Source organism: Rhinopithecus roxellana, chromosome 13 (assembly GCF_007565055.1).
Source record: "Rhinopithecus roxellana isolate Shanxi Qingling chromosome 13, ASM756505v1, whole genome shotgun sequence".
NCBI classification, from domain to species: Eukaryota; Metazoa; Chordata; class Mammalia; order Primates; family Cercopithecidae; genus Rhinopithecus; species Rhinopithecus roxellana.
The window spans coordinates 54438242-54462685 of NC_044561.1; the positions used below are offsets into that span (position 1 = coordinate 54438242).

A 24444-nucleotide genomic window follows, 5' to 3' on the forward strand; every position below is an offset into this window, starting at 1 on the left:
GTCTGCTTTTCCAAGATTACTCTTCCTTACTTACCACACGACCCTCAGCACAAGAAGAGGATCTAGCTCCAGCTAGGACCAGATTCCAGGTTATACGATGTTACCTCACGGCTCTGCAGACACAGTTCTGAATGAATGCAAACTTTTTTTCAACAAGGGAAATGCCTAGACTTCTGCCTTCAGGATATATTCATATATACACACCATGCACAAGACTTCCAAAACTTGATTATGTTAAGGAAACCAAGTTTACTCAAGAAGGAGTCAGAACACAGTATCTCCTTACCCTACTTCTAATCATTACCAAAAACAGTAAATGAACTGGAACTAGAAAATATAAATGGGTAAGTACTCTAAATCTGCAAGATGTAAATGATTCAATAACTAAAAAGGTGAAAAAGAAAGCAGAAGAGATAAGACGCGTTTAACTCCACCATTTTAAAATTTAATTTCATGAATGCAGTTCAGTTTGTGGTCCTGTGAAGTCGTGTGGCTACTCCGGGTTCATGATTCCATTCACACTCCTAATGGTAACACATGACTGTAAGAGAACTGCTGATACGCACAGAGCCAGCCTTGAAAGAGAGCCCTAGGAAAGTCTGGATGAAGAGACTATCTGTCAGATATTACTAAAAAGTGAGGAATACACATTTGTTTCATTTTTAGTAAATACATAATTTTGTTACCTTGTCATCAATTTTTATCCACAAGACAAAAACACTGCAGGACTCCTAAAATATCCAGAAATTTCCACATATTAAGAATTACCAACAGGTCAGTGAATAGTTACACCTAATTAACTACACTTTGCCACATGAATACAATTTGCTGATCTCTATAGCTTTGAAAAATTTAACTAAAGTTGAGCACAGTGGCTCACACCTGTAATCCCAGCACTTTGGGAGGCCAAGGCGGGGGAAATGCTTGAGCCCAGGAGGTCAAGGACTCAGTGAACCATGATAGCACACTGCACTTCAGCCTCGGCAACAGAACAAGATCCAGCCTCAATAAATAAATAAGATAAGATAAAAATTTAACTATAGTACCTCGAAATATTCAAATACAACAATACTCCCACCTAGTGGATAAAAGGAAAATGCCTGGCTTATTTCAGTTGTGAATAATATCATAAATAAGGAATTAAAACTACAATTAATTTTTTACAATTTTATTCCGTTTCATCGTTCTCAAAATATATCCCCCAAAAGTAATCTACAAAAGAGTGCACGTTGCTCCCCTTAAAGGAATGGACAAGTAATATACATTACAAAACAATGTTTAAGATCATGTATAAATGTTACTCTGAATCTCATTTGTTGTCATCAATTTCTTTAGTATCTCAGTGCTTTGGGGAATATTCTGAAAGGAGAGAAAACAATGAATACAGTGAGACCCCTGGGATTCAGGCAGAGGTAACACCCCTCCCCAAACCCCGCAATCTCCACACTCGAGACAACAGCCATGGGACAGGCGCGGCCTTTACTCTCCCCTTCTCAACAAAAAGCAAGCAGGAAAGTCAGTTCAACAGGCCCTTTCCCAGCCACACTTGCCGATGATTTCCTGGCCTCCGATGCTCTCCCGGCCTCCAGAGGAAGTCCACGCTCCAACCCACCCGACCTTCCCCGCAAGATGTCTTCCTCCCCTCTCCACCAACACCGTGCTCCTCATGGCTCTCCTCACACTGCCCCACTCTGCTCACACTGCTTCCCTCTGCACACTTCTACCCCCTAAGATTCATCCATCTTTCAAATCCAACTAAACTGCCACACAGCAAAAATTCAAAATAATTCCACCTTATTGAAAATACCACTTTTAAATGGTCAGAAACAATGAACTGACTCAGGCTGATATATTTGGTCATTAAGAAAACAGCCCCCTGCAGAACCACCATCTTACCCTCCTGCTAATCATTACCTTCAAAGCAAAAATGAAAATGCTGAGTTAAATTTCCACTTGAAAGTATATTCATAAAAGCTGAGTTTCTTTAAACCCCAAATGACAGATGATTTCCAAGTCTCAGAAGAAGTCCAAATGTTTACGACACACCTGTGTACTACACAGTCCTACAGCAGTAAACAAAACGGCCCAGCCCCGCCCATGGGAACTCATCTCTAAGTTAAGTGAGATGAGGCAATCGGCTATTTAAACAAACAAGACAATCAGCATATACTTTGAAACAGATGCTAAAAATAAATTAACTCCATGAGTCAGAAAGATTATCCCTGATTCTAGCTAATTTGAAAGATAAGCTTGCAGTATACTAAATTACAGTTTTACAGCTGTCCTCTTCAACAAATGGTTATTGACGGATTTATTCAACACGCCAGGGATGTGGTAAACTTGGAATACCAAAATTAAAAAACGTGGTCCATTACCACAAGGAGCTGACAATCTAGTAACAAACTAATTTATGAGACCTGGAAAATGAGCTACTTCCAACAACTTATCACAACAGCCTTAACACTAATGGCCATTCCGGAATAAAACCAGGCTGAGGGACAATGTTGTGACAACCTCTTTCCTGTAAAGAAACCGTGCTTAAACCAGAGACTGTGGACTTCCAAAAAGTCTCTTAAAAGAAAGCAATGGAATCCCTCAACTACCTGAGATTACAGGCAAACGTTTTTATGTACATGTTCCAATTTTTTTTAGAAAATGGGCTCAAAGGTATAAACCAAGAGTAAGGAAGAGCTTCATCACGTAATTCTCTCATCTTCACATATCCAGTTCTCTGTAAAATTGGGTAAATATTATAATAATTTGATCCACACTCTACTCAAAAATAACGTTCTCAAAAATTAAATTAAAATTTTTTTTAAAACCTTCCAAAGTAGTTCTAGAAACTTCTTGAACAGTAAAACCATCTGTCCACATAGACGTTTGGGATTTAATTGCATTGCATTAATCTGTCACACAGGAACAAAGCATTTGTCAAGTTACAGACGTATACAGAAGAGATGATGACAAATTCAAACTGCCAGACTAGGAAGCTTCACTTTGAGAAGAATGGGTCTCCAAGCATTGCTTAGGTTTAAAATGACACCATACATTTATGTTACTAAGCTCATTATAACAACTCAGCTATTAATTTAAATGAGTTAAAACCTTACCTTAACCAAACCCTTCAAGCTTCTGGTAGAAAGTATAGGCTTAAAAGCTTCCACTGTAATTAGGTCTAATTTCATCACATCAGTATAACACAAGTACAGAATTGCTGGGATTTTCCATACTTGACAGTAACTGAGAACTATGAATATACAAGAAAAAAAAAAAAAAACACGTAAGTGTTATGTTACTTTTAAACACCTTTAAATAAAAAAGGCTGTTTTTAAAAGTAGTTATCTCAGCTGCCTCTTTCAATCAAGGTATTTACTGCAATTTTGAACCAATTATAATGTAGATTTTCTTTCAAAGTCAATTTATTTTCCTAATAATCTCTTCTTTTGCAAATATTAACATTACATTTCCTGAAAATACAGCTAAGATGATTTTAAGTAGCTGAAAGATTAATATTCTGACCATAATGAAGTATACATAACAAATAAATACAAAACGCACAAAGTAAAATATTTAGCCACTTCTCATTCTAGTAAACACTGAAAGCAAAAAAAAAACCCAATCAAACCCATTTTAATACAGTTCATATAATAACAATTATGTAATACGTTACCCACTGAAAAGTAAATGGTAGTCTCTTTGTCATATGATGGCAGATGTGACAGTAATGAAAAAAAATTGAAGCAACTATCAAGATTCAATATTCAAAACTTCTATTTTGATAATTAAAACATACTTTATCAACTTTTCATGCACCAATAATTTATATTTAACACTGGCTTGCATTCTGAATAATCAAAGACCAAAAAGAAACACAGCACGTCTGAAGCCTAACAGTTAAGAAACCTGAGCTCCTCAAATAACTGTGTCTGGAAAATCTGAAAACTCAAACTAAATATACTGCACTTGTAACTACAGATATTGAGGACTAACAGCAATATATTGGTATCAATCATCATTAATAAACTACCTCAAAAAGACCTCTAACAGTGAAAGTAATAAGTATCAATAAAGCAATAAGATACAATGTAAATGTTACAAATTTTAATACCACCTGCTGCAGGAAGGTCGTGTACGATATTCGGTTGTTCTAGCAATGGACAACACGCAGGGTCTTTGAAATTCTGTGTTTTCAGGGCTTTCAGGAAAGGAGAAGGAAGGCTGCCAGTGGATTCTAAGGTTTTATAATCGGTAACGTGTCGACATGTGAGGATAGTTATCTGCATGTTCTTCCTCGGACAAGAGCCAAAAACCTAACATAAAATTGATTTCAAATTTAAAAAAACACATAATTTTGTTACAGAATGGAAACATTCCTCTAGGTATTCACCTAACACCACAGACAATAATAATATGCCTAGCAGGGGTGGGAGTGTGCCCTAGAGAAACAGAACACACCTGCGGTCTCAACCTGGGTTTGATCTTGGTTCTGCTTTCTAGGTGTGCAATTTTTTCCAAGACATTTTCTTCATTAGTGAACTAAGGTGATATAGTTTAGACGTTTGTCCCCTCCAAATCTCAAGTTAAAATGTGATTCCCAGTTTTGGAGGCAGGGCCTAGTGGGAGGTGACTGGATATGGGGGCAGATCCCTTGAGAATGGCCTAGCACCATCCTGCTGGTGATACGTGACTTCTCCCTTTTCACTCACTTCATACTAGAGCTGGTAGTTCAAAATAGGCTGGCTCCTCCTCTCTCTCATGCTCTCACTATGTGATCTGCCTGCTCCCCCTTCACCTTCCACCATGATTGGAGGCTCCTGAGGCCTCAGCTGAAGCCAAGCAGATGCCAGCACCATGCTTCCTGTACAGCCTGCAGAACTGTGAACCAGTTAAACCTCTTGTTTTATAAATTACCCAGCCTCAGGTATTCTTTATAGCAACACAAGAACAGATGAACACGTCACGCCAGCACTGCCTACTTAAGGGGCCTGTGATGTGGAGTAAATGAAGTCAGAGTGCCAGAATAGTGGCTACAGGCCTGCTGTCCAAAGGAAAAAAGTCACAAGTACACACCTAACATTCATTCCCTCTCCCACCTACCGCTGACACCTGAAAAATAACTCTTATGAAATTCATTTTTAGGCGGGGCGCGGTGGCTCAAGCCTGTCATCCCAGCACTTTGGGAGGCCGAGACGGGCGGATCACGAGGTCAGGAGATCGAGACCATCCTGGCTAACACGGTGAAACCCCGTCTCTACTAAAAATACAAAAAAAACTAGCCGGGCGAAGTGGCGGGCGCCTGTAGTCCCAGCTACTCGGGAGGCTGAGGCAGGAGAATGGCGTAAACCCGGGAGGCGGAGCTTGCAGTGAGCTGAGATCCGGCCACTGCACTCCAGCCCCGGCGACAGAGTGAGACTCTGCCTCAAAAAAAAAAAAAAAAAAAAAAAAAAAGAAATTCATTTTTAGAATTACTACACTTATAGGTAAGTTTCAATCATGGTGGTTCTAACTGTCCTCTTCTATAATAGGAAGAGTCTGGATTTGATAGATTTCTAAGAACGCTTTTACCTTTTAATAAGATCTAAAGTGATGTAAACAAAGAAAGATGGGCGGGAGGAATCCAATTGTGTTTTATACTTCTGTGACCTACCGTCCTCAATGCTGAGGACCAACTGTGTTTTATACTTCTGTACCTCAGCATTGAGGATGGTAGGTCACAGAAGTATAAAACACAATCGGTTGGTCATGTTAAATAAGCAAGTTCTTTTACTCTTGATATTCCAAAAGAAATTCCCACAATATTTTAAAGAAATAAATATCTGACTGCATAAGTTTAAGTTAAAAGACACTGAACCCATAAAAAATGAAAACCCCTGTAGACTAACCATTCACAGGTTTTCATTTCTCTCCTACCTTTTCCAGCCACTGATACTGCTGATCTTCTGCAACGTAGCAACTGCACTGACAGAGGAAAACCTGAAAAGTCAAGTTCCACGTTTTTTGTCAAGTAAGTTTTATACACACCCCAAACTATCACCATATATGTAACATGTGAATGACAACACTTAGGTAATACTTATTTTCCTGGCTCCATTATTGACCTACTCTCTTTAAAATTTAAGAGTCAAACCACTATTGGTAATTAGTATCAGAGAAAGTACACACTGACAGAGCAACTGAAAGACTTGCCATACTTAAGTATACTACCAGTAAATACCATATAAGTGATACTTAAATGACTACTTTTCAAACACACAAGTCCCACCTACCGAGGGATTGGATTTGAGATGATAAAACCCACAGAAAGCCTCTGTGGAGGACAGATGTGTAGTGTCTGCTGTTCTACACCATTCATTCCAGAGTTTAGCACAACCAGCTTCTTCCCAGACTCCTGAATTCATAACAAATGATGACAGAAATGCTGTAAAAAACAGTTCACATAAGTTAGTGTTTGGCTCTGCAAGCTGTATTTTCTATTCAATAAAAAGTAAGCTCAAGTTACTTACTGTAGAATTTGAGAGCTGTAAGAGCCATTCAAGACCATCTACCTAATACCACCATTACACAGAAAAAGAAACTGAGACCCCCAAGAAGTAAAAGGCCACACCCTGATTAAGACAATCCTAGAGCTAGGGACCAAGAAGGCAGGTTTGCTGACAGACTTTCTACCACATGCTCATGGGGTAATACTGTTCCGAAAAACTTGAGGCCAGCAGAACTTTATATAAATAAGTCCATAGTTACTTGCCACCATGTACTTACTATGTTCTACAAGCACTAGGGGTACCTTACAGAGGAAGGAATCTTAACTGGGTTTCCTGAATGTTCTCATCAGAACCTGTGAACACCCTAAAAATATTAAGGTATATGTGTGTATTTGTAGATGTATATTGTCCTAGCTGCACTCTACACTGTTTTTACGTTAATCCACCAAGAGAATTAATACATGCAAGGACCTTAGAACTTAAGTACTTAAAACATGTTGATAATTATTACTGTCTCTAGAGTTTTCATTGTGTTCTCAAAGGAGTCTATTAACTCAAAAACATTTACATAAACCCGGATACGTCAACACACTAGAAACAGCTCCTTGAGTTTTGAGTTCCTGAGGCTAAAAACATTTTCTTTAAAGCTTTTCTCTGAGTTGGGGTCTTGCTTTGTCACCCAAGCTGGAGCACGATCAGTGGGAGGATCATGGCTCACTGCAGCCTCGAAATCCTGGGCTCAAACAATCCTTCCATTTCAGGCTCCTCAGTAGCCAGGACTACAGGCAAGCACCACCATGCCTGGCTACATTTTTTCATTTTTTTGTAGAGACAGGGTCTCGCTATGTTGCCCAGGCTGGTCTCAAATCCTGGCCTCGAGAGAACCTCCTGCCTTGGCCTCCCAAAGAGCTGGGGCTACAGATGTGAGCCACTGCACCCAGCCTAAATCTGACCTTTTCAGTTTATTAAAAAGATAATGCAGGCCAGGTGCTGTGGCTCACACCTGTAATCCCAGCTCTTTGGGAAGCTGAGAGCAGGAGGATCACTTGAGGACAGGAGTGCAAGACCAGCCTGGACAACACAGAGAGAAACCATCTCTACCAAAAAAAAAAAAAAAAAAGATGCAACATGAACAGGAGAGAGATTTTACTCAGAAATACACTCTGCTGTGGCTTTTTAAAGTACTAAACATTTTAAATCTTTTATGATGGAAGACTATAAGTAACTTTATATTTCATTCTTTCAACAAAATGACTAAGTCTTCTGCATTTTCACTTACCTACTGCATTATTTCCTATAGCAATTATAAACTTGGAGCACGGATATTTTTCTAGCAAAGAAACTTCCAAAGATGTTTTTGTTTGTCTTCGAAGGAGCCGCACCTCCCTAACACAAGAAACAAGATGAAACTAAAGCAACTTCAATACAAACAGTATCATATTATGGCAAAAGGGCACTATATGTATCACAATAAATAAAATGCACGTTAGTTTTATATAGAATATAACGAATACCCTCAGAAAACGATGGACTCAGGCAATGATAACCAACAGATAAAACTACTGCATACGTGTTTAGGGAGAACTCTAAAATAGCGGTCAGGCTGTCCACCCGACCCAAGGATCAATCTTAGATCCCTAAAAGTGAGACAACTGGGGAGAGCCTGCAACAAGAAACAGAAAGCACCACTTAGTAGAAGCATTCTTGCCGACAAAACATTGAATGTGAATCTGACCAAACCTACAAATGAACATTCATTTACAGGACATGCAGGTGAAACACACGTTAAGTGATACCACAAGGAAGCTATCAGACAAATTCAGAGTGTGGGGCACTGGACAGGTCAGCCAGTCGTCTCTTAAGAGGGTGAAGAGGAGGCTGCTCTAAATGAAGTGACGCGTCTAAATGTGACCTGTAGACATTGTTAGGATCCTCACTCACACAAATCACTGTAAAATATCATATTTGAAAAAACTAGGTAAACGTGAGCATGGACTATGAAATCATACGGACAAATTAGTATTAGTGTTGTTAGGGGTGATAATAGCGTATGTAAGAAAATCCCTAAAACGTTTGAGATGTATTCTGAAAAATGCAGAATTTGTGAAAGGCCATGATGACTGGAATTCGCTTAGAGTGGCGGGAGAGGAAATAAACGTGGCAAAATCTTCCCGTTGAATTTACCTGGTTGTGTTAGGGGTCAGGGCTCACTTGACTATTTTCTCCCACATTTTTATGTGTTTGGAAACAATTTTTTTAAAGAGTGTTCATCTGCTACTGACATATTATGCTAATTGAAGTGTGGGGTGGAGGTTTAAAAAGTTTCGAGGGAATCGGTGTGTCCGCGAACAATCCATGACAAATGTGGTGGGACCCGCGGGAGCGCTGCGGCCCAACATAATGTGACAAGAAGCGGAAAGATCACGAGTCCTCAAGACACCAAGCCTCCAGGAAGCCTTTAAAGAACGGATATGAACCCAGCCCTCCCACAGCGGCTTCACCCTGGACTCCACGAAACGCCAGCGGATCCACCCGAGCACCGCACCCACCTGGGCCTGGCGCCGACGGACGCCGCGGCTTCATGGAGACCCAGGGCCCAAGCAGAGCCACGGAGCGGCGGCAACCGCGGGGGTCACTCGAAAGACCGCGGAGCCCCGGCCTTCGGTGCCGTCGCGGCTGCGAGGCCCGCGTACCTTCCAGCAGCGGAGAGCGCGCCTCCCTTATCCGGGTGCCTCACCTCTTCCGCGCCAGCTGTTGACGCACCTCCCTGTCCTCGGGCGTCTCCCTCCGCCCCTCCTCCTCCTCCTCCTCGTCCTCCGTCCCAGCTCGGCATGGCGCCTTCACCACCTCTCCGAAGAACGTGGCCGCCATAGCCGCCCCGGGACCGGCTGGACAAGACTGCGGCGCCGCGGGACGGCGCACGCCAGCACGCGCGAGACCACGCTCCCTCACCACGCGGGCAATAAGTCCCGCCCCGCACAGGCCACGCCCTCCGCGCACAGCCCGAGCTCGCGGCCACAACCCCACGGCGCGGGCGCCACGCCCCGCCCTGCACAGGCCACGCCCCCAGGCACACCAAGAGCCTGCGGCCACGCCTCCTACAGCGCCCGCTCGCGCTGCCAGGCCTTGGGTCAGGAGTACCCGCAGTTTTTGTTTTTAAATTACAGATTGTGGGGTTGGGGTCTCGCTGTGTTGTCCAGACTGCTCTCGAACTCCTGGGCTCAAGCGATACTCCTGCTTTGACCTCCCAAAGTGCGTGGATACAGGCGTGAGCCACCGCCTGTATCCATGTCTGTATGAATGCGTTCATTCGCAGCTTGAGCCCTGCGGGCGTCGAGAGGTGGGAGGACTGCGGGCTAGAGGGGCGGGGGGGGGGGGCGAGAAGAGGGCGGGGGGGGGGGCGAGAAGAGGGCGGGGCCTCCGGTCGCGGCGGTAGCGGAACCAGGGGGGTAGGGGCGGTGCCGGCGCCGCTGGCAGTGGCGTCCGGGAGCTGTGAGGCGTTTCCCTTTTCGTCCGTTTCCCTTTTCCTTCTGCGATAGGAGAGACTGGGGGAGCCTTAGTGCACCCGCTCCAAATTTCGACTGCCCAGGTAGGTGGCCGCGCGGTGGCACTGAGGGCCCCCGGAGCCAGGCGCGCCCTCAGACAGTGGGCACGGGCGGACGCAAGGGCAGCAAGAAATACAGCGCTTCGTGGTGATATAAAAATGAGACCTTTACTCTGGCAATAGGAATTCACATTTCAAAAGCTGATGATTGTCAAGCCGATTTAAAAAACATTTTTATGAGAATGTAAAAAATAGTGTATTTTTTAAACTTGGCCATTTTCTAATACAAAATGTTTCTTTTTAAATAGCCTTTAATTAAGCAAAATGTGTGATTAATTGGTTCTCTTTCAAATGTGCTGGAAGACAAAGCTCGAGGAGCACTGTTTCAAGCAAGAGAAAAAGGGGACATAATTTAAATGAAAATGAAAAGATGCAGTAATGCAATGAAAAATAAAAACTGTTTCCTAGATTTAGTTGTACCGAAATACATGACATCGCCTGCATGTTGTGACTTTGTCAGTAGTCACAAAGGTAAGTACTACTTTGGGGTCAGAGAGAGCCTGTTGGGATAAAATCTCAAAGCTGCTAGAAACATTTTAAGATGTGGAAAAATAATGATCAACAAAATCATTTACATAAAATTAGTGTTTAGCAGATCTACACATCTGCAAAAAAAAAGTGTGAGTGTGGAAGCAAAATTTGAACATTTAGCAATAAAATTAAGACTAAATTGCTAGCCAGTAAGAGCTTAGGAAACTTTGGATATCCTTAGTGAGATGGAATAATCAAGATTACCAAAATGATGTTTTAAAACATTAGGACTCCTGGGTTAATTGGTCTATTATAATGATGGAACTGCAGAATAAAAAGGTTGGGCACCCCTTGTCTTAGTCCTTTTGTTAATTTGTCATTTTTACCAGTAAGATCTTCAATTTGATTTCACAGTTCCATTATGAAGAAATATTTTCTGCAAAGCAAATTACTGTAAATAGGGTAATAGTAATACATTTGGCCATGATTTAAATTCTGCACACATTTCAGAGAGAACAATTTTACAATGTTAAGTTTTAAGCAAATGCTTTTTTCATGCAGTTACAGTAAGTTAGGCCACTTTTTAAAAAGGCAAATATGTTCGAATACTTAGCCAAAAAAGGATTCCATTATGCAAGACTGGTAATACAATCTCGAATACTGACAGAAATTAACCCTACCACAGCAAATTATAAATTCAAAGCTTAAATTCTTTCATTACACTGAAATTGCCAAAGAAAAAAAAAAAACCTTGCATAAAATAGTCTTCACTGAGAGTTAAGTACTTCATTTTATAGTTATTTGTTGAGGACATAATAGACTCAAGAAATGTAAATTAAGTAAATTTTGAACTGGAAAGTTGTTTAAGCATTTCATTAGAACTCAAAAATCAAACCCCATGCACCTAGAAGTAATAGCAGTTTATTAGGAATTCTTCCCTTCTCACCTGTGCATCAACATACTGGGGATCAGTAGTTTAGATGAAAGTATACTACAAAAGGAGCAAAGGACACAGACTTAGTAGGTTAGAATATTCTGGCTTATGCTAAAAAACAAAAAGCCTTTTTTTAAAACAGACATGCAACCACAAATTTCTCAAGTATTTTGGACACTTGGTTCATCTGTATAACAACAAAAAAATGCATTTTAAACTTAAAAAAGAAATAGAAAACCCTAGGTTTCTGTAATTCAGTTTTTCAGATTTACACATGCAGATATTTTTAAGTGGGAAAACAACTTACTTTCAACAACTTAATTTTTCCAATAACACATTACTATGTTAAAAAAATGTGACAGTACATTCATTTAATATGGGAATTTTAATTTCAACAAATACATATTAACAACAAATTAAATCCTATTGTAAATACACTTGTTATACCACGACCAGATTTTCTAATCCTAGCAGAGGCCACACATGCTGCCATTAAAGTTTGTTGGGATGAGACTGTAATAAGTACTCAAAGTATTCAAGTTCTAATTTTTAAGGTGCTGTAGAGAAACATAAAAGATTTCACTGTATCTAAAAATATGACTGTTTTGATCTTAAGCTATAATTTTATTTTTATCTGATTAAACTGTGCCTCTTAATGAGGCACATTTTTGGCATTTCTGTAAATGCTGCTACGTAAAAGTAAAAATAAGGATAAGCCGTGATAGTAACATTCATAGCTTTCATATAAAAATATATATTCCCTGAATTAGTCATATCAAGTGGTCATTCAGTATGAATTCCAATATTATAAACAAAATGACATCAATGGACTTTCTCTAATTGCCTATTTCCAACACTCTACATCAGAACTCAGTAATCAACATCTCCAGCTGACATTCCCAGGTCCTCCTAGTTTGTTTTTGACCTTTGGGGATGTGAATTATAGGGACTGGATCTAGGTAGTTTTTGCTTCACTCAGAAATCAAACAGGCCCATTAGCACTTCCTTTGGAAAAGTGCCTGGTTTTTTTCCCTCATGACACCACAGTTGTCATGGTCTGAATTTTTACACTCTAATGGAGAACCCTTAAAATTAGCATCAGGTTGAGATTTTGAAATTTGTTCACTCCAAGTTCTTCCTAGCCTGTACACTTCCCATTATATTCTTCCTCTAAGGAATCATGTCTTCAAGGCCTTGCTTTCTGGGAAGGAATAGTAGTCTTATAGCAGGCCATTTGTCTTTTCTTTCCACCTCTCCACCTACAGACTCTGCAATCTATTTCCTCCTCAGAATTCCCTGGAGCACGTGTCTGTACAAGAGCTGACTGGAAGGAACCCACTGGATTATGGCTTTTAGAAAATTCCTCCGAAGATGCCAATAAGGGAGTAATTTTAGAGCTGGGAGCAGAATGTAACTGCCAGTTTACTTGTGGCCCAACTGTTTTCAGATAGCACTTCTACATTCTCATAGTCACTATTGTGCATTTTCTTTCCAGGATCTGAACCCTCTTAAAAAAAGCACTTTTCTATTAATATCTTCTAGCTCTTTTTCACTTTCAGAATTTATGGTTGTATCATCCTCTTTATAAACATTCAGTAATTTTTTCTTAGCCGCAGCAGAAGCATTTCGATGGGGCAGTTTTCTGCTACTCTTCCTAATCCAGACATTTTCTGGTCCTGAGATCGTTTCTTTTAGATTACTCATTATCTTTATTTTATTTGCAGCAACAGTAGCACATCTGCGGGGAACTTTCTCAGGTACCATTTTTGCTTTCAGAGTTTCACTAGGCATCTGCACTGCATCCTTCTGATTATGCATACATGTTCTCACTTTTGTATTGGGTTTTCTGTCTCTAGGAACAAATTCTGAAAAATGAGTGAAAGTTCATGTAAATGCAAAAATCTTGTAACACAAGATTTTACTACTGCTAACATTCCTCAACAACACTCATTCGGAAACAATAAATTTAAAAGTCATATTGCTAAATGATAAATTTTAAAATGTGATACTAAGGGCTCGGCATTGATATAACCTTACATTTGCTTATCTACAACTATAAGGATGTCACTTAAAACAGTAGCAGACTTGTAAGAATGGGGTGAAAAATTCCTTCAGCATTGGCATCATAAAGCTGCTAATCTAAAAACATATATATGAGCATTTCACATAATTTGAATTACTAAATCTTAATTTCATTGTTCCAGTATTTTCTGACCTAGGTATGTGACACACACACGAGATTCAGATTAAAATTCTAAAAAATAACACATATGTAGAGTTGCTTAAAGGAACTAAAAAGTGCAGAGTGCTATGAGAACACAGATTAGAAACCTAACCTAGCCTAAGGGATCAAGGAAGGCTTCCTTTGAGGAAGCATTCAGACGAGAGCTGAAAATTGTGAAGGGATTTGCCAGACAAAAACACTTTGGAGAGTTAAGTCCTTCATGCAGACAAAGGCAGTTTTTAGAGGGGGCTTGAAATCCCACTGGAGCTGTGCACAGCCACATGATGCCAGACCTACTACTCCGTGCTGACCAAACTTAGGAGGGCTCAGATATGTTTATTGTTACCAGTGTCTCAAAGCCAAATTTTCAGATTTCACAAACAAGTCTAATTACTACTCTTCTAGAACAGAAGTGATACTCCTTTTATGTGTCTGAAGTTCACTGGCCTTTGAATTTTAGGTTTTTCTTGCAGCCATGAACAGTCAAACTATCTAAAACTGCCTTCATGGTACACACCAGTCGTGATGGCAGTTTGTTTTGTAGGACCCTGCCTGAAGTTTCCAGACACTTAGCATTCAAACGGTCAGGCTGTAGATGACTGAAATAACCACAGTTGATATCCTATACCCACACTAGACTTCTGGAGGACTCTACCACATTCTTTTTACTGCCAAGTACTAGAAATTGAGAGCTCTTTTAGTCAGGTACTATCAAGTAACACTATTATTCTGTAGCAATGAAACTACCAATGCCAACCTTCTGAACTTCTATGAAGATGTTTGCCCTTCTGTCACTAAGCTGACTAAAGGGCAGATGAGTACAGGTAAAAACTGCTTCTGTGGACTGACATGTTCATACGGCCAGATTAATGAGGCAGTCCTCTGCCCTCACAATGCAAGCACTTCAGATTTTTCCATAAGTCTATGAAACTGATTTCACATTTCTCTAAGATAAGTGTTCTCCCCAGAATAGGCTAGGATATACTTTATTCAAAGCAACCCCACCACATACACATCAGTTCCTTTTGCCAACTTATGTGATTCACATGCTTTTCCAGTGAAATTCTATTTCTAAGGGCATTATGTTTTGTTCAGTGTTTGGTCTCCAGGCATTGTAAATGGCATTTTACCAGAGTAAGACGCTCATCATGGCATTACTCCCATGCAGCATGCCCTTACCTCCTTCAGTTGGGCTCTGTGGGAAGAGAAGTGGCTTAAAGTGTAGTGTGTTTACCACTTCAAAGACACTTTTCTTGGGAATTTTAAAATTATGAACTAGTATCTCCAACAAGTCAACCCTATATCCAAAATGTATCTTTAACACATTAAATCAATGTTAGCAAATGCTAAAATATAAATGTGCTACAAAGGGTAAACAAAAATTTCAAAACATGCAAAATTAAGGTGAAATTTGCACTTTTATAGTAGGATGAGAATATACTATTATCAACTAGCTGCACCATTTGCATTTTGAAAAAAATAAAAGTAAGTGGTTCATTCCCAACAACCTACTCATCCAGTCAAATAGTAGCTAAAATTCTATTTCAACTAAAAATTTATTTGTAACAAAATGCTTTAAGTTGCAGAAATTCCATTTTGATGTGTGATCAAAGTACCTATACTGACAATTTAGGAACCTAGTAAATACTAATTGTAAGACATTTTAATAAATGTTTGTCATCTGGAATAATGGAAAAGTTAAGATTCTGCAGAAAAAAAACTAAAGTCAGGTTTTTTAAAAATACTTTTTAAGGAAATTTGAACTTCAGTAACTATGCCCAAAGGAGGGAGAATTTATGAATTACATTGTACACAGCAACTCTAAATTGATAAAGCTGAATCTCTTAAGTCTTACACAACAAAACAGGAATTTCATAGAATAAGGATAAAAATCTGAGGGAGACAGAAAAGTGTGGAGAATTTTTTTAAATACATACTTTTAAGTCAGTGTTAATTTTATTACTGAAAACTGAGTAAATTATAAAGTGCTTTATTCTCAAGAAAACTACAGTTTTAGAAATATATATAGGATATTTCAGGGTTAGAAGTCAAATTTGTGTGTTAGGGTACGAGCTTAAGAACCCTGGATGCTGCTGCTCTAACAATACATTTGTGATAATGCCATGTAATACTAAAAAATCAGTAGAATCCCACCAGTCCTAATGTCTCAGATGGTCTTGTTTCAGTCACGTGTTCAGAAAGTCATTGAGTGCTTAAGGACTGTTGTTTTCCTGGAAGTGATTCCCTATTTGAGTATGACAAGAACACATCAGTAGTGTAAAAATTTACATCTGTAGTAGCACTCCATAATCATCTATCTACCTGGATGACCACTTTAAATTGTAACTCACAGATATGTGTGTATTCTAAGATGGTGTCTGTGGTAAATAGAAACCTGGATACAAACATAACAGTTCTGACTCAACACAATCTCTAGTTCCTAAATTTTAAAGATTAATCATATTCTAATTAGACTTTTTTTAAATTTTTAAGCTACGTTACAGATTCTGCACAATATTTCATCATACAAAACTGTTTTCCTGAATTCAAAGTAAACTGCACATGATTACTACAAAAGCATTACAGAATTTTCACTGGCATTTTTTAAATTGGAGCATTTAAAACAGATTTGAGAATGAGAAAAGAATATCTGACTCAAAATGAAAACATACTAGCCTCTTTCGTAAGCTCCTAGAATCTTGACATGATTGGTTGCTGTGGTTGGTGGATAAAGCAAATTCACATAGTGGGTAAACCCTCTAGGTACAAGTTATAAGCTCCCTCGGGCAAGCCTTTTATCAGAAAAGACTTGAGATATTCTCTCCTGTGTCTGTCCTTCATTGATAAGCAATGAAATGACCCCAAAACTCAGAAAGCAAGTAACATTTATCAATGATCTTCATGCCTCCCAAAGCAGAAGTTTCCAAAAACATCCCATAAGCTGAAGTATCCCAATGGCTGTAGAATAAAATGGTTTCTGTAACTTGCTGTGTTTTTAAACGGTTCCATTTTCTGGGGGGAGTTGGTAACACTGCAGTGTGGCAGTATCAGGTCAAGAGACCGACAGAAATAATTCCATAAACTAGTTCACTAGCTTCTTCATTTTTAGGGTTCAGTTTACTCAATGATGGGTACCACACAACCCTGAATTTTTGTTTTTATTCTGGAACTACAACTAATCTACCTCATCACAATACAGTTTTCTCTCACCCCTAGAAAAACTCTACAAAAGAATTGTGATAGCTATTGCAATTTTTAAAAATCTCATAAAAGCCTTATTTTGAAATATGAATTCAAGGACCTTAACTGCTTAATTTGCTTTTTAGAAGCAATACTTTAAGAGCATTTCACACTAAATGTAGGCAGAATCAGAAGTAAATACTTGTTTTCAATCTACCCTATTACTGTAGTACTGGAAAGAAACCAGGCCACAGACAATCCAGTGGCAAACCCCTTTTCCAGCAGGGCTCCTGACTCGCTGGAGTTCCGCTATCCAAGCTCATAGGTAACTCGCAGCCCTCGCACCCTATGTTCTGCCTGCATGAAAAGAAATTACCAGTGGAAAAGAGGTTGGGGAACCACTTGGGACAAGTCTGGAATTAACCAGCTAGAATGTATTTGGCTTGGAGTAGTGCTTTTTGTTTTTTAACCCTTTTGCTTAAGATGAAAATGCCAAATTTATTATACTGTGTTTAGAAATTGACAAAAAAATCTATTCATCTAAATGAATTGATTAATTTAGAACATTAACGATCTTATGTGGAGTGGAAAACTAAAGATCTGCTTGACAGGCTCCTGTAATTTTATGATTGGAATTTTGTAGGTGAATATATAGTTGCAGTCCACGGACTGATTTCACACTTAGAAAATTAACTTGAATATATTAAAAATTAAAGATCCCTTTAACTTTTAACCACTGATCAAAAAAGGACGGAGTCTTGCTCTGTTGCCCAGGCTGGAGTACAGTGGCACCACCTTGGCTCGCTGCAAGCTCCGCCTCCCAGGTTCACACCATTCTTCTGCCTCAGCCTCCCGAGTAGGTGGGACTACAGGCGCCTGCCACCATGCCCGGCTAATTTTTTTTGTATTTTTAGTAGAGACGGGGTTTCACTGTATTTGCCAGGATGGCCTCAAATCTCCTGACCTCGTGATCCGCCCGCCTCGGCCTCCCAAAGTGCTGGGATTACAGGTGTGAGCCACCATGTCTGGCCCAAAAAAGGTAATTTTTAAAATGATTTACCTTATAAAACAAAGAGGTAGAGCTGCTGTAGTCCATCTAGGCTCTATATACTGGTCATCTCATTTCAATTAGGTCAATTGGACTGCCTCTTCTCTTTGGCAGTCTAAAATCTCATTTAAGGGCTTTAATAAATGAAAAAACTTACCTTAAAATTGACATAACTAAAATATGACCAGAAAGTATACCATAGCATTGATAATTAAATTCAAACTATTGGTCTTGCCATACTTGAGAAACAGATGTATAGTCTAGTTATTTACCTGTTGCCAAAGATAGAGCCTGCAGATTTGTAGAATCCAAATGATGTGACTCTCCCCCTCCCTCCATCAAATCTAGAAAAGCAATTCTTGAGCAGACATCAATTTAAAATCTTGATATTTTTCTACCAATTTAACAATATATTAGGATCCAGTTCGGCAGATTATGAAAAGGGTAAAAATCTCTTTCTTTTGAGAATCCCCATGTATCCTTAGGCAACATCTCTGTAATTTAACAGCCTTTAAAACTTAAAATCATAAGAAAAGACAACACAGCCCTTAGCATTACGTAGTTTACTTATCAATCCTTAGTATTCACAATTTGAGCTAGGGATTAACATTTGCTAATCTAGTTGGAATCAATTTTTCCTACAATGCTCTATTTTGTCACCTAATTTTGACAAATTCATTCCTTCTCTTCTCAAATACTAGGATAATAGACAGTCTCAAACTGTTAAGTTGCAAATTTCTTAGGGTTTCTGCTTTATTATTTCCTTGATATCCATGGCAGAAGTTCAGAGGTGTAACTTCAACATTAACAGGTGAAAAGTTCTACAATGACTTGTTGCACTCCATCACATTAGAATAATTGAACTATTATTTCCATACAACATCAGAAAACTACAGTATTTGGTGACAACTGCAAGATAACCTGATAAATATATCAACTTACTATTCATGAAAAAGAATGGAGCTGGTTATTTCAGCTATAAAAGGGCAAAGCAAAAAGACCATTTTCTAGCCATTTAAAAGTTACTCAAAAAATTGATACAATGGAGTGGAAAGGAAAACAAAAAAGATTGTAAGCACCTTTAACGATGTTCTTGCATTCTACTGATATACAAACTTCTGGGGTTTCAGTTGGCACAATCAAGTTCAACTTGTACTGACAGAAAATACTAAAATTCTTCCTATTTAGTTTTTAATAACAGGGAGGTTAGTAAATTGTTTTCTGATTCTTCTACAAAAACAAAAAGTCTAGAAGACAGAAGGAATGTAGTATGCACCTCTTATTATTCTAATAATTTTTACATACGAGGTCATAATAAGTGCAAAGGGCTTAGTGATGCATCTTATTCTTTACTTTTGGACAGTAACACCCTCAGGTGGTATTTTTATTGGTTTATTTTATATCCTCCTTTTCCATTTGCCCTTCTGTTTTGAAGTGCTTTTTCTTAAATCTTAAGTTCTTTGCCTTCATTTTCTTATAAACCCAATTTCCTCTTTAGGTGCAACTCTACTATTTGAAAGGAACCTTTCTGTTGTAATTTACAAGCTGTGAGTAACTGCTATATCATTCTTTCCAAGGATTAATAAACTGAGAAATGATTTAATCAGATATTTGCCACTTACAAAAAGGGAGGCCGACCTTAGGAATTACTTGAATATGGGATAAACTTTTCCTTTTATTCGTAAGTTACTTCACATTGTAAGTATACCATTTTAAATAAGGAGGACACAAAAAAAGAAAGCTTTGTTAACACTCATCTATCTTGTGAATGTTTGAAATCATTTTTCCTTTATATGCTTGGTAAAGTGAGTCTTTCCAAGAAAGCAAAAATCAAATCTGAGTACCTCAAAGCCTTTAAAACCATAAATGAATAAAACCATAGGACTTTGGACATAACACAACCAAAGTAGTTTTTGTTTTTGTTTTTCACATACACCATTAGTTGAACTTCAAGTGCAGTGGAAAAGTACAGCACTTATTTCTGGGTCAGTTCACAGTCGAATTATAACCCTTTATCTTTTTCTCAAGAATACTACAAACTGACCCTAAATAATAAAGTACACCTGTGCATTAAATCCCTGGGCATTTTGCATAACGTAGAAAAAAAGCCAAACATGTTCTAGTGCTCAGTGTAAACATTTTTAACTATTAATGATTTATTTTCCTTAAAGGTACTTAGGAGTGTGTGTGTCACATATTCAAAGTTAACCTTAGGAATAGCACCATAACCAAAAAAACCCATAAAAATTATTTTCTCCATTATCTTTTAGTTTTATTTCATAACTTGAGAAGCTACCATTGTCAGCTATGCTTTTAAAGACATCAGGTTCATTCTTGCTTCTGATGAAACCAAATCTGATTAAAAACCAAAATACCACTTCTGTATGCAAGGGTCTAACTATTTTGGACTGAAAGAAAAAATAGTAATTGGATGACCAGTCAATGACCAATAATTAATGCAGTCCAAAGAATGAGAACAGTTCTATTAACGAAGCCTAAACTGTCAAAATATCGTTTTACCAAAAGAATGTATGTACTTATTAATGTATTCCATATTTATTTATGGATTTTTTTGGTACCTTTTTGCAAATGATGGTAAACATGGAGTTATAAACCTGAGAACAGATTATAAAACAGAGAAGGTTAAGAAGAGTTTAAATAAATTAATGGATTTGACATCTATCACCAGCTCTTAAAATTAGGGAAGTAAAAGGCATCCCGTTGGTCCTTTCAGTCTTAGTCAAGGACAATTACCATGAATCAATCTGTTTACTATATACTTAACACAAGCTCTGAGAAGAAAAACATCGTAGTTCTGAAATGGTGATAGCTCTCTAAGCCACAAATGAGAGGTAGGTTTCCCACCTATCTCAGTTGGTAATATCCAAATACATCCTTCCCCATGCATCAGAGTAGAAAGAAAATGTACCTCCTACTATGTTAAGTGGAATAGATAACTACAAATAGGAACACTTCAGAACATTCTCTAACATTAATACCAGTCTGATGCTTCGTCTTATCTGCCACTACAAAGATACACAGGAGAAAAGGTTAATTTTGTCTGAAACCAAACACAATTAGGGCCAATAAATAACACTAACATTGATGCCAGTCTGATGCTTCACCTTACCTGCCATTTCAAAGATACACAGGAGAAAAGGGTTAATTTTGTCTGAAACTAAACACAACTAGGGCTAATAAATAACTTACAGGTGGGGTACTGTAACATATCCCTTACCCACTAAATATGTAAACCATTTGAATCAAGTCCATCTTCAGGCACAAACAAGTTAGGAGTGGCCACCTACACTGGAGTAGCATAACCTATCAAGTATTTGGTTAGAAAATAAGTGTACTATTTGTGTGATAAAGTTTCACTTTAAATGGATTATAAAATTATTTTCCCACGAAACATTTCTTACATTTGGACTAGAAGTCACTAATAAAGACATACTTAGTTGCCCCAGCAAAGAATGCTTAGGATTGCACATGGAAGCAGTAAACTAAAACAAAGAGATGCAGAATGACATTTAACTATTTTCCTATATAGGTAAGATTTGCAATTGTACTCTTTAACAAAACTCAACTCTACAATTGCAATACAGATGGGGGAAACCTACATATTAACTTAAATATTCTTTTAGCCCTGTACACTCTATTAAAGAACACACTTCTAAATCTAAGGCACACAAATTCCTCTATTTCACAGAGTAAGATTATGGAAGAGCAAGATTTTGGTTAAATCCCTTACAATGGAAACCAGGAGATCTTGGACAGAAGACAAATTATATAGCATTTTGTTAGTGCACAATTTAAAAGAAAATGCTATGACTATGCTCTGATCTTAGAGGTTTAAAACATGCACTCAAATCATTAAAAATAATTTACTAGCACTTTATAAATTCAAGTTTATAACATAAAAGTGATCACGTTTTCCTTAAAAAGAAAAAACCCAACAGCACTTGGAAAGAAAATTAGAAACCATTTCAATGAAAATGACCAGATCTGGTATAATGCATTCTACTCAAGTAGCCAGGGAAAGAAAAAAAAAGTGGTAGGTACCTTGCCTACTAATCATGGTTACACCTTCCATGATTATAGTGTCAGTATGCATGTATTTATGAAGAATCTGTAAACATATTGTGAAATTTGTTATAACTACTAAGAACAGGGGTTAGAAACTACTGCCTCTTTGACAAATTCAGAAAATAACTGCATGACACTTGCTGCCATGAAAGTAATGCTCATTGGTTTTGATAACCAGGATGTCTAGTGTTTAACATATTTCAAACTCTTGCTATATGTAGTCAAATACTGTCAAAATAGATCTGCCCCCAAAATGAAGCATATTTTGGCACCTGTGCTGAATGCTGCTACAAAGACCAGCAAGTGCAAATAAAAATAACAGTCATGATTTAGTCACATTCATAACTTTTCATAGAAAAATATAAATATATTCCCTGAATTGTAAGACAAAAAAATAATTTTAACAGCCAGCTTTCACCATAAATTCCAGTCCATTTCCTCTTAAATGAACTGGCTTTCCCTCAAGGTCATAAGGTGCAACCATTGAAATCTAACACATTTTCTAAGCTTCTATCATCATCCCCATCATGGTATCTCACAGTCCTTCTACCCTGATTTCTCGTTTTTATTTTTGAACGTCGAAGAACTCTTTTAGATTTTGCATAGTCCAAATCCTCCCAGTCATTATCATCCACACTTAACCTAGGGCGTTTGCTTTGTCTCTGACGTCTCACAGTTTTAGATATGTTAGCTGTAAAAGTTTTACCTTTTCTAACTACTTTTGCTTTTCCTTTCATTTTCCTCCTTTTGGTTTTTGTATTATCGGTACAGTCAATATCTGATTCAGTTACAGATCCCAAATCTGATGATTTGGAACTAGTATCAGGTCTACACTTGGAATTCCCAGTTGTTTCAGAGAGTTTCACATTTTCCAATTGAGGATGCGATCTTTTCCTTTTTACTTCCTTCTCTGCTGCTTCCTGTGAATCATGAATCACTTTTGTCTTACTGAAAGGAGCCTTTCCATAGGTCCTAAGTCTTCTGCCATTCCACCTGCGCAGCCCATAATTCAGTTCCACTTCAAAATTATTCTCTGCAGTAGCTTTTTGTGCCAAAGTTGACTCTGAAGAAAATGTCCTATCAGTCTCACTCCCTGGAATATGACTTTTTGAATCTTCTCCTGAAGATGCTACAGAGGAACTTTTTCTTTTAGAAGGTGCATCTGTTTTGTGAATATTGGTATGCCTGTGCTTCTGTTCTGAATTCAGTGTATCTTCAGAGTCTGAGTCTCCATTTAGAGCCTGACTAAGCACTTTTGTACTACCTTCGGAGTCAGGATCAGGTGGCTTGCCTTCACAGGCATACTGTTCACTTGGCACTTCATAATGTACACTTCCTTCACAATCACTCAATTTCTTCTTAGCTGTAGTACAAGCAAGATGGACAGGTTTTTTCCTTCCATTTTTGCTTCTAGTGTGCACATTTTCTAAACTGACATCTTCTACATCACTCATGAGCTTAATCTTATTGGCAGCCGTAGCTGCACATCTTCGAGTAATCCTTAGGAGACCTGTTCTGACTTTTGATGATTTCTTAGCCACCTGTAAACTACTGTCTGAGTCACTGGAACAGACCCTTTTCCTGGACATTTTTCTGCTTTGTCCACTGTCTTGTGATGTAGAATCTAAAAGTTAAAGAGTAGATTTCTATTAATCTTTTGTAAGTAAGTCTAAAGGAATTATATGTTCAATATTAAAAAGAAGTTCAGAATTCATATTAATTTGAAGGGGGTATCGCAGTGAATGGAATGGTACACACTTCTTAGTATAGTCATATGTTGCTCAACAGCAAGGATACGTTCTGAGAAATGCATTGTTAGGCTATTTCGTCTTAAGCAAACACAAACCTTATGGTACAGCCTACTACACACCTAGGTTATATGGTATAGCCTGTTACTCCTAGGCTATAAACCTGTACGACATGCTACTGTTCTGAATGCTGCAGGCAGTTGTTACACAATGGAAAGTATGTGTGTATGTATCCAAACAGAAAAGGTAATGCACTACACTAGGACTGCACTACACTAGAACTAGAGGACAGCTATGATGCCTTCACTAAGAAACAGAAATTTTTCACCTTCATTATAATCTTATGAGACCACCACTGTTATGCAGCACATGACTGTACTTTAAAGCAGTAACTTTTTCATCCTCAGCACCATTCAAATTCAACACATTCTCATCAGTAACATCCCATGATCTTGACACTATAATATTAACATGAATACAACTAAACTCTGTTTACCATAGCACTAGCATATGCAAACTAATCACTTAACACGTAGCCTCTCTGAAACTCCCCGTAACTCTCCAAGCTTCAATCACACAAATACTTTTCATCTTAGTTTTAGCTGTCCTCTGCTCTATAGTATTTTTTTTATCAATCCCCATGTACCAGGAGTACAATCTGAATTCA

The 24444-nt window shown here is 38.3% G+C and overlaps 2 protein-coding genes across 6 annotated transcripts in view; both read right to left on the reverse strand.

The window, feature by feature from the left end:
• Window positions 1–1152: 1152 nt before the first annotated feature.
• PSMG1 (proteasome assembly chaperone 1) lies at window positions 1153–9479 on the reverse strand. 3 transcript variants are annotated; one of them, XM_030915468.1, is made up of 7 exons: window positions 9032–9479; window positions 7762–7868; window positions 6267–6418; window positions 5911–5973; window positions 4112–4310; window positions 3111–3247; window positions 1153–1359 (listed from the first exon to the last, which is right to left on the reverse strand). In XM_030915468.1, exons 3-7 carry the CDS (start codon window positions 6396–6398, stop codon window positions 1285–1287), a joined length of 606 nt encoding a protein of 201 aa, XP_030771328.1. In that variant the 5' UTR covers window positions 6399–6418; window positions 7762–7868; window positions 9032–9479; the 3' UTR covers window positions 1153–1284. The 3 variants fall into 3 exon arrangements, with proteins under 3 accessions (XP_030771328.1, XP_010367012.1, XP_030771327.1); XM_010368710.2 differs by having other exon boundaries at window positions 9220–9447; XM_030915467.1 differs by having other exon boundaries at window positions 9176–9422.
• A 693-nt stretch (window positions 9480–10172) lies between these two features.
• BRWD1 (bromodomain and WD repeat domain containing 1) overlaps window positions 10173–24444 on the reverse strand; it is a 129604-nt gene continuing 115332 nt past the window's right edge. For all 3 annotated transcript variants that reach the window (XM_030913941.1, XM_030913942.1, XM_030913943.1), the window contains 2 exons: window positions 22736–23653; window positions 10173–13356 (listed from right to left, as the gene is read on the reverse strand). In XM_030913941.1, the coding sequence (XP_030769801.1) occupies window positions 12965–13356; window positions 22736–23653 (1310 nt within the window). In that variant the 3' untranslated portion in view covers window positions 10173–12964. The remainder of the gene's footprint in view (window positions 13357–22735; window positions 23654–24444) is intronic.